General features: G+C 36.5%; 2 protein-coding genes, 1 long non-coding RNA gene and 1 pseudogene across 7 annotated transcripts in view; 1 reads left to right on the top strand and 3 right to left on the bottom strand.

Moving 5' to 3' along the window:
• LOC112184063 (ABC transporter F family member 2) overlaps positions 1-16,170 on the bottom strand; it is an 87,195-nt gene that overhangs the window by 43,748 nt on the left and 27,277 nt on the right. The gene's annotated exons all lie outside the window — the stretch shown is intronic.
• Positions 457-2,642, bottom strand: LOC112188317. Of its 5 annotated transcripts, XM_024327412.2 has the most exons (5): positions 2,201-2,642; positions 2,007-2,025; positions 1,694-1,816; positions 892-1,035; positions 457-762 (listed from the first exon to the last, which is right to left on the bottom strand). In XM_024327412.2, exons 1-5 carry the CDS (start codon positions 2,380-2,382, stop codon positions 736-738), a joined length of 495 nt encoding a protein of 164 aa, XP_024183180.1. In that variant the 5' UTR covers positions 2,383-2,642; the 3' UTR covers positions 457-735. The 5 variants fall into 5 exon arrangements, 2 of the variants coding, with proteins under 2 accessions (XP_024183180.1, XP_024183179.1); XM_024327411.2 differs by lacking the exon at positions 457-762 and having other exon boundaries at positions 769-1,035; XR_002931390.2 differs by lacking the exons at positions 892-1,035; positions 2,007-2,025; positions 2,201-2,642 and having other exon boundaries at positions 1,694-1,893.
• LOC112191122 lies at positions 4,086-4,196 on the bottom strand (annotated as a pseudogene).
• On the top strand, positions 13,722-16,012 carry LOC112188318. Its single transcript, XR_002931391.2, has 3 exons — positions 13,722-13,792; positions 14,024-14,104; positions 15,958-16,012. It is a non-coding gene; the product is annotated as an uncharacterized LOC112188318 (long non-coding RNA).

Below are 16,170 nucleotides of genomic sequence, written 5' to 3'. Positions count from 1 at the left end.
TATGGAGGCAAACCGTCGTATATCGAGGCGCCATTTGATGAAGGTCGATTGTAGGGAACCGTCATGTGAAGGGCTCGGCAACATGTCGGCTGCCTGTCGACAGCATTAGCTGTTGCGTGACTATTCTTCAGACAACGGACAACTTTAGAAACTGTTGTGTGAAGGCAATTCAGAGGTCGCTTTATTTTATGCCCGCTGTGTGACTTTCATTCAGACGACAGTTTTTCAAAATATCCATTATCTATTTTACATTCAAACGACAGTTTTTATTTTTTGGTCATTGTGACTATTGTGCACATACGACACTTCTTTTGTGGTTATTGTTGTCCTAATAGAATGATTCAATGCATTGTATATGCTGAAACTGAAATAAAAAATGATCAAATTAACAGTAGCTGATCAATATATAGAAGAAATTGTTATAATCCAAATCATGCACCAAAATAGATTGTGCAAAGGTAATCTTTCATCCACAAAAGGAGTACATCTAATACTACTCTCCTAGAAATATACATCCAGAAATTTATTTAAGGAGTCTAGCTTTGCAAGCTTTGTTGGTCTCATGGCCTCATTGGAGTCTAGCTTTGGAAGCTTCTGTAGGAGCTTTTTGCTCTCTTGCTGTAGTTCCAGCTGCATATGGATCAATAGTTCACTGAGGGGTACACATGCCAGAACAAAAACTGGACCAATATGGGTAGAACACTGGTTACATCTGCAATTAAATTATACCCTTTCTCACCAGTCAATGCTAGGATCATGTACCTGAGATTAGAAAAAGGAAACAACAGACTTATTCATATATGTGGTCAATGAAATACTGAATTTATACATGTTCTCATCATTTAGGAAAGGAAATGCGTCATATTTTTGGTCAATCAAATGCATTCTCACCATCAATAGCATGCCCAGGAAATATTTCCAATTGCTTAGGATGACAGTCATTCTTGCACAAAAAGACTTTGGATATAGGATCTGTACATTTCTATTGTGTGCAAACTGGACTATATCTAAAGCTTCTTTAAGTGTTCCATGTTCCTACAAATTCAAGGGAACATATGGCCGTAATGCATGCATCATTTGAAATGACAAATTCCTACAAGCACTAAACCATCACATGCATGCGGAAGCTAAGATATGCAAAGCAGCTGCTTTATCAAAAAGATTATTGCCTCCAATTTGCACTGCCAATTACAATACTTGAGCAAATCTTGAATAATTGACAATACTATAATTTTGGAACACAAAGGATCCAAAACACACCTGAGCACAAACAAGTCCACTGATGTGAGCCATGTCAGAAAGCAAAAGCAGTAACCAAACTAGTTTTGAAAGCAGGAAAAATACATGAAGTCCTTCAGAGTTTCAAACACAAGAAAGAATAAGAAATAGAGGAAAGAAGACAAAACCTGGTTCATGAGTAAACCAACAAAAATGTCACTAAAAAATAATCTACAAGATTCTAAACAACTCCAAATTTCTTCTTCTTCTTTTTTCATTCTGCCTTGTACCATTTACTAGGCTCATTGGACTGAATTACGAATTCAACTTGAAAAATTGACTCCCAACGAAATTTGAAGACCAAATAAGAATTCCCATAATTATTTCTTTATGGAAGTATCATCAGTCTAGCATCTAGATCATATTGCAAGTCCTGTCAAATACTAGATTTAAATATTGGAAGGAAAATGAATACCCAATCCACATGAGACTCAAAGGTTGCTGAGGAGTTAGCGGCATCTTCAGCCACAACCCATCTTTTTAGTGTTCCATCGCAGCTCCCAGTAAATAGGTAATCAGACCCAGATGTTGATGCCTTCAATACAGTCAAACAACTTATGCCTGCATAATGCTGCAAACAGAAAAACCATTCAATACTGTAACACAAGTATCTATGACTTAATAAACATTTACTACAATAAGACCCACAAACTACTACCTATGCACTTACATTTCAAACTTCCCCAATTTCCATAGAAATTGATAACAAGAGAAAAATAAGATCAAATAAGGAAGTCACTCGTACCACTAAACAATTGAACAAAAGCATCAAGTTTTTGGAAATAATTTACTTCACGAAGACAAGTAATAAACAACAAAAAAAAAACATTTCACAAGATCATGATTAAAACCCAAGTAATCCAAGCAAGACCAATAGAGAAATAGAAATTAAAGAAAGATTGTAATCAGAAGAGTCACTCACCAAAAAGAAACCAAACCAAAACCAAGTTCTTGCCTATTAACTTCAAACAAACTCTCCTCTCTCCTCTCTCTCTCGTTTCTGATCTCTCCCTTAGAAAGCACCCATCCGGAAATAAAAACGTATTCTTCTTCCCTCTTCCTATTTCTTCTTCTTTTCTTTCTTTCTCCTCTTCTCTCTGTCATCCGTCTTTCCCGTCTCCTCCTCTCTTTCTTTCTGTCTTTTAAAGTGCAAACTCTCAAAACCCAAACTTCATCTCTCCCTCCCTCTCCTCTCTCTGTTTTCTTCTCAACATCTCTCTATTTCCCTTTCTTAAGTCTCTCCCTCTATCTTCTTTTCCATTTCATTCTGTTCCTCTCTTCGTCCCCCTGGTCTCTTCTTCTTTTTCTTTCTTTTCTTCTCTTCTTCTCCTTTTTCTTTCTCGTCCTTTGTTCTCCTCTTTCCCTTTCTTTTCTCTCATCCACCGTCAACCACCCAAAACCAAAACCTTCTTATCTCTTAACAAAAATTAAATAGAAACAAAAATAACAAAAAAATAAAGAAAATATCTTATCTATACTATAATTACTATTATTAAGAGAAGAGAGTTTGTCAGTCAAAACAGAAAATTTTTACCAAAATATCCCTCAAATATTAAAAAACATTTGAACTGAAATATTTTAGAAAGACAAAATGGTCAATTCGCAAATAAAATAAAAACAAAAGAAATTTAACAAAAAAAAAATCAAAAATCAAAAACAAAATATACGCAGCAATTTTCTCCACAATCTGTGCAATAACTTCCCACGTAATTATCCATATCCACACCCATAGGGTGTGTTTGGAGTCTAGTATATATATAAAACTAACTGAAAGGTTTAACTAAAGAAAAAATATCACAAAAGTAAGAAAGGAATAAGAAATTAAAAGAAAAACAACTAACTCAAAGTCAAAAACACAAATAAGCTTCAAAGTCGGGTGCGGAATATCACAATATCCCCCACTTAAAAAAAAAAATTCGGGGATCTTGATCTCCACATGATAACCAAAACTATAGCTTTGGTGCCACATGCAACAAAGCTAACCAGCAATAGAGCATGGAACCAATGCTTCATTCCTCTGCAGCAAAGTTGCAACACATAATTAATCCCACCAACAAAGTCCCAAAAGGAACTAAACAGTGACACCAGCAATAAACGTCAAACAACAACACCAAAAACAACAAGTACTCAAAACAAAAGAACTAAAATGAATAAATAAAATTAAACTTCCTCAATCAAGAAACAAAACGCTGATAGCAAATAGGTAGATCGAATTACCCACAACACTACTCAGACCGGCCACTAGTCTTACCTTTAACAAACAAAGGTAAACTGGAACTAATAGAAGAGTCTCACAATACAAAAAATAAAAATCTGAAGTACTAAAGGAACAGATCTAAAGCCTATAAACAGACTCAACAACTTCAAACCCGTGAAACACATTAGAGGAAGATGTACACTAGTAAAAGAAACACTCTCATTTTCCGAAAGAGAAAAAAAAATACTAATAACAAAAAAATAAAGCTGCAGCTTGAAGCATGCTTCGAATTTAAACATAAACTAGTAGTGCAACAAAACAAATATCAGTTTACAGTGTTATCTAAAAGCAAATAAAATGCAGTTCATGTCAATATAGAAATAAACAAGAATTCCAAAATTTAACAACTCAACAAGGATAGAAACATATCGTACCAAGAAAACAAGAAATAGTGCAAAACACAATACTAGAATCTTAACTACCCAACACACAACCTGAGTAAGTAGGACTGACCTCTTACTCGATTGAACAAGGTAAAACAGAGTTTGACACTCAACTACTACCAGAAAACAAAAATAGAAAGACAATAGCAACAATTGTCCGAGGACTATTGCTCTGATACCATTTCTCGATTTATGCATGTCATCCTTGCGCAGGGGCCATGCTAATCTTCTCTGTATCGTTACAATTTTATCGGATGTCCCCGATATATATATAGGAAGTCATGATTGTTGATAGACTAGAGGCATACGAACTTTGCTTTTTCATTTAACTTTATCAGCATACATATAACATGTCCAGATGAGAAAATGAAACCAACCAATGAATTTGATATACATATATGGATCGATAATAAATGTAACTTTCCTTCGATGTTGAATCTTCTTTTATTCATCCACTTCTTAGCTTTCATACCGGATCATTCCAATTGAACTTCTTTCCAAAACAAGCATCAATACAACAATAAAAAGACAAAACAAAAATCATTCCAATTTCCCAAGAACAATTGGAAATCAGAGCACCTTAGCTCTAAAGTTCTAAGATTATGAACCGACATGTACATACCCAACAACTTACTTATTGGACCTAAGGATTTAGTCATTTAGTATATGCTTAACTACCAAGAAAAAGATTTTACTTTGCCACTTCACATCCAGATGGGAGAGACAGAAGCTTTCAGCTCCAAAAGACCAAGTTCCAAGAAAGAATTGTAGACCAATTTTAGAACACTTCTGACAGTAAAGGAAGACTAAAATCCTGATTTGCATAACTCAAAATTTCAACACAACCATTTTACTCACACATCTTTAATTCATAGCCAAACCTGCATCATGCTTTTTAAGGGTTATGCTGTGTCAATTGGACAAACAACTCAAGTTTGAACAGAGTCTTAAATAATTCAAATGAAATCACATAAACTAATTTCAGGTCACCACCCAATGAAAGACTTTTCTCTAAAGCCTCAATATTTCAAATTCATGAGAGCCATTAAATTAGCCAAGTCTGATTAACTATGCACATAAGAAACATGGAGAAGAAGGAAAAAGAGCAAGATGATACCATCAAGAGCGTCGTTTGCAACTGCATCCCTAAATTTTGTAGTGCTAATAATTTCTGGGCTATAACAATTTTCCTGAGCAAAATCTACATGGACAAAAATCAAGAAATTCAAATCAATGGGTTCAATTGGGTCCCAAAGAAGAATCAATGGGTTTTACAGAGAAACCCTAAAAAACAAAAGGGGTTTTCATGAAATTACCTTCATTTGCATCAGAGAAGAATCAGAATCCACCATGGTCAAGCTTTTCAATTTCGTGCATAGTACCAAGTCTACAAAAGTAAAAATCAATAAATCAGAGAATGAATTCTAAGAAATTGAATCAACAAACCACTAAATGGAAAATAGGAACTCCAAAAGTTGAAACCTAATCTCAGAGATTGAGGATCGGGATGATGGCTTTACCGAGAGAAGTACCACTTGTCGCGATACGAATCGATGACCCGGTGTTCGATATCTAGAAGACCAATCGAAGTTTGACAAGAGGTCCGCCGTCGGGTGAAGTTGAAGGAGGAGCAGTCTCGCTGGGCCTCCCAAGCTGCGATTGGGATGGCGAAGTCTTCGATGCCAGAGAGGCTCTGATGTAGAAACTAATTTGGTTGTCAGAGAGAGGAGAAAGGTCTAGGGTTTCAGTATGATGGATTTGGGGTCTAGGTGTAGAAGATAGATATGGGTGTAGAAGATAGAAGGAGAGATAAGAGAGGTCTGGGGTTTGGAGCTTATGGATTTGGTGTCGGTGCAGAAGATAGATATGGTTATGTCGAGAGAATTTTGGTACTATGCTCAAAATTGAAAGAGTTTTGGAAAGAGTTTTTCTGAGTGAGGGTTTGGGACTGTCGAGAGAGTAAGAAGCTTTGGGTCTGTGTCGAGAGAGTGAGGTGCTTTGGGTTTTTTGTTAGTTTTTTAATTATGTGTTAGGGCTCGGCTTATATCAATTTAGACAAGACTCACACAACAGATTTTTTTAAGAACGTTGTCGAATGCAGCCATTTAAATTTGGGGTTTGTCTCCCATTAATTTGGTTTCCCTCTTTGGAGAGCTGGAAAAAAATGGTGGTGGGAAATCTCCCTCCTTTTTATCAAACGTATTGATCAAACCACAGTTTATTGTTTCTCATCGTATGATTAATACATGTACTATGCCAAAATCCTTATCAGACGACAGACAGAAACTGTTGTCTGATTTGGAGTGCCACCGTTGTAGAGCGAGCCGTTGTCTGTTGAAAATTCAGACAACGGTGGAACACAGTTGTCTGATAAACAAACAGGCAACGGGTATGTGTTATAACTGTTGTGTGATGGCTGGACAGATAGCTCGGCAGATGCCATGCGCAGCTGCGCAACAGTTGAAGCGCTGCCTTCAGACAACAGTGCTTGGTTTCAAGCTGTTGTATGTTAAGCATATCAGACAACATACTTTTATTTTTTGTGTTGTCTGATTGATCCTCAAACTTCAGTGCTTAGACTATATCTGTTGTATGATCAACATTTGGGACAACGGAGTTCAATTGCAACTGTTGTCTGATTTAGTTTTTGGACAACAGAGTTCAATTGCTTCTGTTGTGTGAGTATAAATTAGAAGAGACTGATTTGTTAAAAACTGATGTGTGATATGAACGATTGCAGTGTGTTTGTCCCAATTTTGGCCATTCAGACAACGGGCAGTTGTCATTATATCTCTATTCTGTTGTCTGATTATTTGAACATCCCATTCCTGAATTAAATTGTACATTCATTTGGTCCATTTACCAAATGAACAGTAGTTCATCAAATATAAACATTGCCAACCATCAAATATAAACTTTGCAAACCACTAATCATTGAAGCCAACATTTCAAATAAGAAAAGCATTCTAGTGCATGCCCATCTACTTGGGACATCAAAAAGCTGATACATATATATATATATATATATATATATATTGTTCCAAAACATGCCACATGGTGCGTGATAATGTACCAGCAGAGAAGCACAAAAAATATGCTTTCCATATCAAAATTGTACCAGCAACAAGCGCGCTACTTCAAGGCTCATGCACATATGTGTTGACAACAAACTTCCCCCACTCATTTCGCACTTGATCAATATCCGCTTGGGTTGGCTGCTGCCTCTCCTCTCCCACTGAAATTGATTTAATATATCAAAGGGTTTACTTAATCATTTTGATGAATGAGGCATGAACATAATAACAAAGTTATGAGAAATTGAGTCAAGTGACTATATTTTCTCTGCCAGATTTTTGTACCTGCCAGATTTTCATACCAAACTAACTAACTGCCAGATTTTTGTAGCTAAACATGAGAAGCGAAGGCATGCCACTGAGAATCATATGAATGGTTAAATAAAATTACCATGCTTAGGACTCAAAAACTTACAGTTAACACAAAAGATCCCTATATAAATTAAAATCACTGAACTAGATATGGAGTCAACATTAGTAGTTTTGAACATAAAATTCTGAACAAAGCATGTTACGTGTATCCCATAAAAGCTAAGTCAACCAACAATATATTCTGACAAGGAAATTTACAGATCTGGTTCCTCTTTTACTAAGAAGAAACCCCATGCTATTAGTTATTTCAAAGTAGCAAATAGTAATGGCAGTACACACCTGATTTTGCTCAAAAAAGTTTGTTAGGACATTATGCTCCCCAAGCAGAACTTCACCTGCTATTGGCTTTTGTAAACCCATTATTAGTTTCAGCAAAGTACTCTTGCCACATCCATTTGGGCCAATAATGGCCAGTTTCTCTCCTCTTTCAATTGTGAGATTTGCTCTGCTAAACAACACCTGGTAGACCACAGATATGGTTGCAATTAATACACACAATTTGCAGATGAATAGATCTTTTTAAGGTGAAAAAAAAAAAGGCTTGTAGCACTTTTACTTGTGAACAAAATATGTAAACCCACCTTACCTCCAAATGGAGCAAATCTCCCACTTCTTCCCCATTCAGGAAACCTGATCCTGATCTGTTTCATCTTGAACGGCCTTTCAACAAGATCCTCTTCCTGAAGTATCACTCAAATATTACAGAAAACGCGCGCACGCGCACATATGTGTGTGCGTGTGTAGAGCAACATAATGTAAATTTTGTGCTCTGTGGTTCTGTAAATTTTGCCTAACTTCTGAGCATGGAGAAATGAGCAATGCTTGGGATTTAATGGTTACCATGATCAGGAGAACACAGAAAAGTAAACAACAATTACAATAGTTCAGAAAAATTGAACTGTGATCATTTCATTCTAAGTTCAATTGCAGTTTCAGCAACTAAGTTTTTTACCTAACAGATACAATATCTTCACCAATTTGATACTTATAAAAGGCCATGGTTAGTATACTAACCTAACAGAATTATACACAGCTTACTATTGTATATGTTATACTAACCTTGTATACTAGCCTTTAAATTATTATACTAACCTTTACTAAACGCAGCTCGAAAAGTTGTCTGATACTTATACAGCCCTTGACCCTCAGAATTTCAAACGCAGCTTACTTGAAACTGGATGTTAACAAATAGTGTCAGTTAGTATATTTCAGGAATGTAAGAACAGAAACTACAAATGATTAACTGAAAGAATAGTCAGAATTTAAAATTATTAATCATATAGATGCTTCTCAACAAATCCATCTGCGTGCACATTGAAATGATACAGGACCAGTAAAAGGCAAATAACAAAAGAGTAATCATGGTCAGTAAAAGCACAAGCTACAAAACAAAACCAAATTCCACACATGAACAACTGAATCATATAAGCTTCAATTAACAAAAGAAACACCAATTACCTGGAAACATGTAACCTAAAATAACAAAACACTATCAAATTATGGGAGTCAATATCCAGAAAAGTAGATGCACAATGTCAGTTCAAAAAATAATGAACAAAAAAAAAATAAACATATAGGTCATAACTCCAGAACAACAGAGGAAGAAAAGAGAAAAGCTACTAATACAAAGGTAGGCAACTAAAATTATAGATACATGCCCAACTTGTTACCAAAGTCTCTGGAAAGTGAATACAAGGTAACTATCAAGGTCAACAGTATTACAAATTTAAGCACTTGATGATGAAGCAAAGGGGTTGAGGGTTATGTTCGCGAGAAGAGGAGTGAGGGAGGAGGACGATGAAGATAAAGAGGGTCTGTGTCTCGGTGAACTAGGGATTATGTATTTTTTTTGTTGTAGGGTATAAATTTGTAAGACTAGGGATTATAGTTTCCTGAAATAAACACGGGTTGCCGTTGGGTATCATTAAACAAGACCTAACAGCTAACACTGTTTGATCAAAAACCCTAAACACATAATAATCATTTAAAGCTTTTTAAGGGTCTCGTACATCACTTGTGGTTTACGGTTTAGATCTCAAGCTTTGAGACCCGCAAACCCAAAAGCTAAAGTCTAGGCACACTCTCTGAGGATAGAACCTCTATTTTGAAAACAGCCCTTCCCATTTGCATAAAAAAAGAATTTGTCTTCCCCTTTTGTTCACTCACACAAAGAGCCATCTTAGGTAATGACTTCTGAATACATATTCGTACAATACTACCTAAAATCTAAATAATCTTGACTACTTTCGTATTCATTTTATTTATATTTTGAAATTAAGTGAGGTTTTTAGTTAATATATGTCAATCATTAGATCTCATTTTAATGATACTCCAGTAGACTAAGCCGTGCTCAAGCTACTCTATTTCTAGAAATCCCTTCACACTATGCACAGAGGACAATAAAAATCACTTCTCATACAATAGGCTTTATGCAAAATTACTATTTCTCACCCAGAAACCTAATCAAAGGCATTTACAGCTATACCTAGATCAAGATAACAACTTCAGACCTAAAGATCAAATTTTTAGGGAAAATTACCATCTCCAACCATAAAACCCTAATCAAGGGCATCAACACACATACCTTGACGGGGAACTTGGATATTACACAGAGGGCACTCTGCTCCAAAATTGGTCCGATTGGGTACACAGGTGCTGCAAGTAAAACCCAAAGCAAGAAAAAGATCAGAACTTTGAAAATCATGTCAATCGAAGAAAGAGACGAACTTGCAGAAGATGTGATTGCATGGAAGCGGCCGATTAAAAAACCCTAGGCTGCAATTTAACAACAAAATCAAATATCAAGACTCAGATTCAGATCGCCGGAAACACAAAAATCAAAGATCTGTTGGTTTCTGATGAAATCGAAGACAGAGAGGAGAGGTGGATACGAACTAGAGAGGGCAAGTGAGCTTAAGGCTGAGCTTCTGGAGATGAAACTTGAGGGGGTTCTTGTTCATGTGCAGAACGACGCCGTCGCGGCAGTTACCGAAATCTGAAGAGTGCTTGGCGGAGGACTCGGCCATTGGGAAATGTGCAGAGAGAGAAGTGGTGAAGGGGTGGGGTGGAGTGTGGAGTATTTATCAGGCGGCAGGTTATGTTCGCGAGAGGATGATGAAGATAAAGAGGGCCTGTCTCTCGGTGTTTTTTTTTTTTTGGGTATAAATTTGTAAGACTTAGCGCGTTTGAATGCCGCGCTTGCAAAATAAAACCACATTCATTTTGAAACGAACCCGCCTATTCTAAAGTTTAAGAGAAAAAATTGGAGGGATTTGTTCAGCTGAAAAGTTTTGGTCACTAAACCAAAATCACATGTTATGAAGTCTAGAAACATCAATGACCCAACATAAATGGTCACTAATACTGAACTTTTCGTCATTAAAAATTCAACAATATGTGGGTAAATGAATTTAGTTAGTCCTAAAAGTGTTAGTGACCAGCTAGTAATAGTGGTCACTAATTCAATAGTATTTGTGACCAACATTGATGTGGCCACTGACAATTTGGTCACTAATGCCAGATTTTCTTGTAGTGATAAAAGAATACTGAAAAATGAAAAGCTATTTAGAATAAGCCAATAAGGACCACTACAAAAAAGGAACATGTATTAAAAAACTATAACATGAGAGAAACTATTAACTTGAGTTCAGCAGATCTTTTATCCACCAGCAGCTTGCATAATTCAACCTTCAACCACACCACCTGCAGGTAGAACTTATATAAATCTCAATATCTAGTAGTGCATTTACAATATTAAACAAAAATTCAGAGCTTGGACCTAATTATTATGAGGCGAAAACCATTAAACAAATCTAATTTTGTTCAGAAACATATGAACAGCAAAGCTGAAACCAACAAATGGAACTAAATTTCAAATTTTCAAGTCAAAAGTCAAAACAGAAAGGCAAAAAGTGACAGATGCAATTCGAACCCAGAAATCCAGAAGGAAAAAACAGATCACATATCCAATTTTAATCTCATATCAATCATATGTATAGCGTATAGCAAAAGTAACAGATGCAATTCGAACCCAGAAATCGAAGTAAGAAAGATGGCAGCAACTTACCAAGCTTGAAGTTTCCGAAATTGAGTCGAAAACTGAAATCGAAGCTGCTTCATCTAGTAGAGTTCGAGCCAAACCCAGACTTGAAGACTGAAAATTGAATACCCAGAAGAAGAAATTAAGAGGAAGCCATAAATCAATTGAAGAGTGAAGACCCAGAAGCAAAAATTAAGAGAAACAAAAACCCAGACTCACCGCGCACCGTCAGTCCATCACGGCGTTACTGTCGAAGAAAGAAAAGGCGTCGTGCGGCCGTTCCTGAGAGAGAGAGAGAGAGAGAGAGAGAGAGAGAGAGAGAGGCGAGCTTTAGTCGAAAACTTTTAGGTCAGATCGAGTTTCAGGCGTTTTAGCCTAATCAGGAAATTAAAACATGGTAGAATGGGGCGAAGAGACCAAATCTAGAGAAGGAGAAGAGGGAGTTACCTTTGTGGTGATGTTGCTTAGAATCAAAACTTTGGGTTTCTTCCTTTTTGGTTTGCAGGTGAGGAGAGATGAGAGAGGAAATGGTTGGCTTCTAAGAGATAGACACGAACAAGAAGAGGGGCCTGAAGGCAGAGTTACTTTGTGCAAGCCGAGTGGGGAGACAAAGTCACTAAGGCCCTAACTAAAGGCGGGCATGTATGAAATTAAGTTGTCTGATCATGTACATGTTAAATTTGAGTTAAGGGAGCAAGGAGGGAAAATTCCCGCCTATGTGCAATCAAAGAAGCAGTTTTGACGTTAGGGACATACATTTCTCATTCAGACAACACAAATAAGTCATTCCGTTGTAGGAGCTTAAATCGTGTACCAGCATTTCACTCAAATATTGGCCTTTTTGGGGCTACTCACTCATATTTTGGGGTACATGTGATTTTCTTCCAAACTTGCACAACGGAAACAAAAAAATGCGTTGTATGTTGTTTTGTAACTTACTCTCATACAACATATACAACAATACTGTTGTGCAAGGTGAGTCAAAATTTCGACACAAATTTGAGCAAGGTGAGGGGGAATTTTTTTTTACATTCAGACAACAGACAAATCCTTAAAACTGTTGTACAATAATCTTGGACCCAAAAAAATTGATGTACGACCTCCTTATACAACACAAATCTCATTAAACCTGTTGTGTGAAGCAGTTTCAGTGATCACACAACGGAAATTTTTTTTTCGTTGTCTAAAAAGTGTAGTGTGATGCAGTTTTTGGCATAGTGATGTTGGGCAAAATTTTGGGGTTTGGCACCGCAGACATGGTGGGAAACTTGCCGCTCAATTTTTTTAGGGTCACACAACGGTTCTATCCTTAAACGTCTTATGAACTAACTCATAATTCCACATCAGACAACAGATTTTATAAAAACGACGTCCAGAAAAATAAAAATCAATCAGACGACGGAAAACTATGCTGCGTCGTCTGATTCAATTTTTGTAGTAGTGAATATCAGGATATTATGCCATATCTATTAAGTATGATCCATGCATGCCTACCAAGTGTGCTGCGCACTATGATTCAGTCGGTAAAATATTTCTACATCAGATACTGATGTTAATAATAGCTGGTATTATCCTTAGCAAATGAGAAACTCAGAGTCCACAACTTCACATATATGGAGATCTTCATGGCACATCGACGTAACATCCAAAAGGCCATGTCACGAATGGAGTTTCTTGTAATAGCTTATATACATAGACCGACTTAATACAACTCTCGACCTCGAATTTACCCAAATTCAGAGTCCCATATAGACAAAATTAGGGTGCTAAGGTCTCCCCTGTTGAAATTCTTCTGTTCTCATTGGAGCCTGACAACTCAAGTCTGCCATGAGTACTCCTCAGCCTACATGGGGTGATATTGGGATGACTACTAGTATTTGTCACAACATGAGATATTCTAAAATGAGTTTTTACTAATTCAGCTCCTCATATTGACTTGTGTAGCTCCAGGAATGACTCGGCAGATATACAGTATTCTGTGTACGATCAAATGATTCTTACATAAATTGTAATATAGTACTAAAGTCGTATCATACTATCTCTGTGCACTTAATGTTGGCAACGTAGGATAATCAGATAACAATAGTGCGTTGTCTTTCTTATGTATTGTGAGATAAATATGATAAGATTCGGTAAAAAAAAATTACTTTATGTCTTTGGTTCTGAGTTTTAATTGGCTTAGCTTGGTTGGGACGAGTTCCTGTCGGTTTGATTATCTTCATAGAAGAGTACTGCTCATTCTCTTTTACTACGAAGAGTTAAACTTAATTATCCATCTGTTTGACCTAAAGCAATTATCTGATACATTTAATATCTAACTCTTCTAGGTGCATTAACTGGAGCTATAACCACTCCCCTTGATGTGATTAAAACCAGACTAATGGTACAGGTAAGGCCATCTGCTATTCTGCATGATATTTTTCTCCCCTTGATGTTACTTCCAAATAATATGTGCGCCGTGCGCCCTGGTGGTAAAGCCTGAAATTTATTGCAACGGTCCCATATTTGTGTCTATCATATATATGAGGGGCAGTAAAGTTAAGGCCAAATCAAAATTGATAACTAACTACGCTATGTGCGTCCAACTGTTTGCTCTCCTTTTTTTTTTTTTTATCAAAAGGGATCTGCCAACCAGTACAAAGGAATTGTTGACTGTGTTCAGACTATTGTGAGGGAAGAAGGACCTCCCGCTCTTTTGAAGGTATGCATTGAGCCTTTATATCCCTTGTCATATAAAAATATAAAATATGATTGCCATGCATCTTATTGCAGCCCTTAAAAATTTAAACAATTATGCAAAATGTTGTGCTCTTAATATTGAGTTTGTTTTTTCTTCAATTCTTGTAAGTTATGTTTCTTAGGGGAAGTGAAATTGATTGTTTAGTCTTATGCCTTGTTCATCAAGAATCTTCTAGTTACTTTGACTCGACCTCACTAATATGCTGACTTGACTTATATTTGACTATAACATCAATATGGTGACTGGGAAGTGTATTCAGATAACCCAGCTTCATGTAATGCATTGTTGGCAGAGAAATATAAGCTCTTTGCTGGCCACAAAGAGGGGAACTGTATTGGGAAGATGTGATATGATAGCATCTTTGTGGGTTGTGTGGATGGAACGAATAATTATATCTTTGAGGGAGCTAGGTGTGAGGAGGTGGGTTCATTTGGGATAGGGTTCTGAGATTGGGCTTCTCTTTGAACATCTGTCAGAGTTTTGAAAGTTATTTTCAGGCATTTATATTTGGGGAATGAAATTCACTCTTTATCAACAACGTCATATTTATAAAATAACCTCCGTTCTCTACCCTTTTCTCACATGCAGATCCATTAACCCATTCTCTCCAAACTATTTGCCCAAAATCCTTTCGGACGGGCATTTCTGTTCTATGGTAATGAATGTTTCATACCCAAAATTGTTTTGAAAACACCAGACTTGTCTATTTCACTTTTATCCGTTGCTTTTGCTTTCCAGTTTGTGTTTAAATCGCATAGCATGAAGGCAGGCGTGAGATGGAGGTTTTATTGTGAATAAATAAATAAATAAAAAATATGTACGAGAGAGAGAGAGTAGACCTGTAAATGGAGCGCATTTTGATCCTGACCCGCTCCAGATCCGTAGCTATTAAACGGGTTTGGATCGAACATTTTGATCCATTGATCCGTTAATGATCCGAATCCGTTAACCCGTTTAATAAACGGATCGGATTTGGATTTAGGTCGATCCGATCCGTTAATGATCCGACCCGTTTTAGTAATAAAAAAATATTATTTTTTATTAGTATATTATTATTATTTTTTAAATATAAAATATAAAATATTAAAGATTTCTACTATTACTTTTTTGCAGAAATCTAAGAGGCAGTCTTCGTAATTTTATTTTTGACAATGTAATTTTATTTTTGGTGATACTCTTCATGTAGATCATGTTATTTTAATATTTTATTAATATCTTATGAGATATTATGATATAAATTTAATATTACTATTTAAAATTTAAAAATATTTGAAATTATAAACGGATCGGATTAGCGGATCGGGTATCCGTTAATCCGACGGGTACGGATTTGGATCGAGGTATCAATGATCCGCCGGGTTAACGGAGCGGGTTTGGATCGAATTTTTTTTTAGTAAACGGATTTGGATTTAGGTCGATCCGATCCGAACCCGGTCCATTTACAGGCCTAAGAGAGAGAGAGAGAGAGAGAGAGAGAGAGAGAGAGAGAGTTATACCGTGCTGGTAGAAAGTGGCCTTTTAGTATCCTCCTTCCTGGGGCCATAAAGACTTGTCCTTAATTTCAATAAAAGAAAAGGAAAAACAAGAGACTAGTAGTCCCTTGGTTTGTATAGATTTGCCTAGACTAACATTGTCCGCTTCCTGGGAAGTATTCTCTATGTATGAAGTAATTACTAATCAGGAAGTTCTCTAATGTTATTACAACTTAATGAATTTATGGTCCCCTCAAGTCATTACAAATCAGGGTATGATGTGATTGTTGCTGGAGGCAATCTGATTGATGCAAGTTTTATTTACATATATGTTTATTCCAGGGTATTGGACCAAGAGTGCTGTGGATAGGGATTGGAGGTTCAATCTTTTTTGGTGTTCTCGAGAGAACAAAGCCGTTACTTGCCAAGAGACGACCAACAGTTGGTGAAGACACGAAGCAGGACTAACTTGTAGATAAACCAATGGAATCCTTTATGTTCTCCATTTTTAGTGTGAAATGCCTTCGGGATTAAAATGACTTCCTGGTGGTAGTT

The sequence above is a fragment of the Rosa chinensis genome, chromosome 2 (genome assembly GCF_002994745.2).
Source record: "Rosa chinensis cultivar Old Blush chromosome 2, RchiOBHm-V2, whole genome shotgun sequence".
NCBI lineage: Eukaryota > Viridiplantae > Streptophyta > Magnoliopsida > Rosales > Rosaceae > Rosa > Rosa chinensis.
The sequence above is the reverse complement of the archived record's forward strand: the minus strand, read 5'-3'. Positions and strand labels throughout refer to the sequence as shown.

What these genes read in the sequence shown, in the direction of transcription:
- LOC112188317 (XM_024327411.2), bottom strand. Translation starts at nt 2,382, where the DNA reads ATGACAGAGAGAAGAGGAGAAAGAAAGAAAAGAAGAAGAAATAGGAAG. An exon ending in TTGAGTCTCATGTGGATTGG is followed by an intron (nt 1,036 to 1,693) that starts GTATTCATTTTC and finishes TTGAATTTGTAG; the next exon opens with GAACATGGAACACTTAAAGA.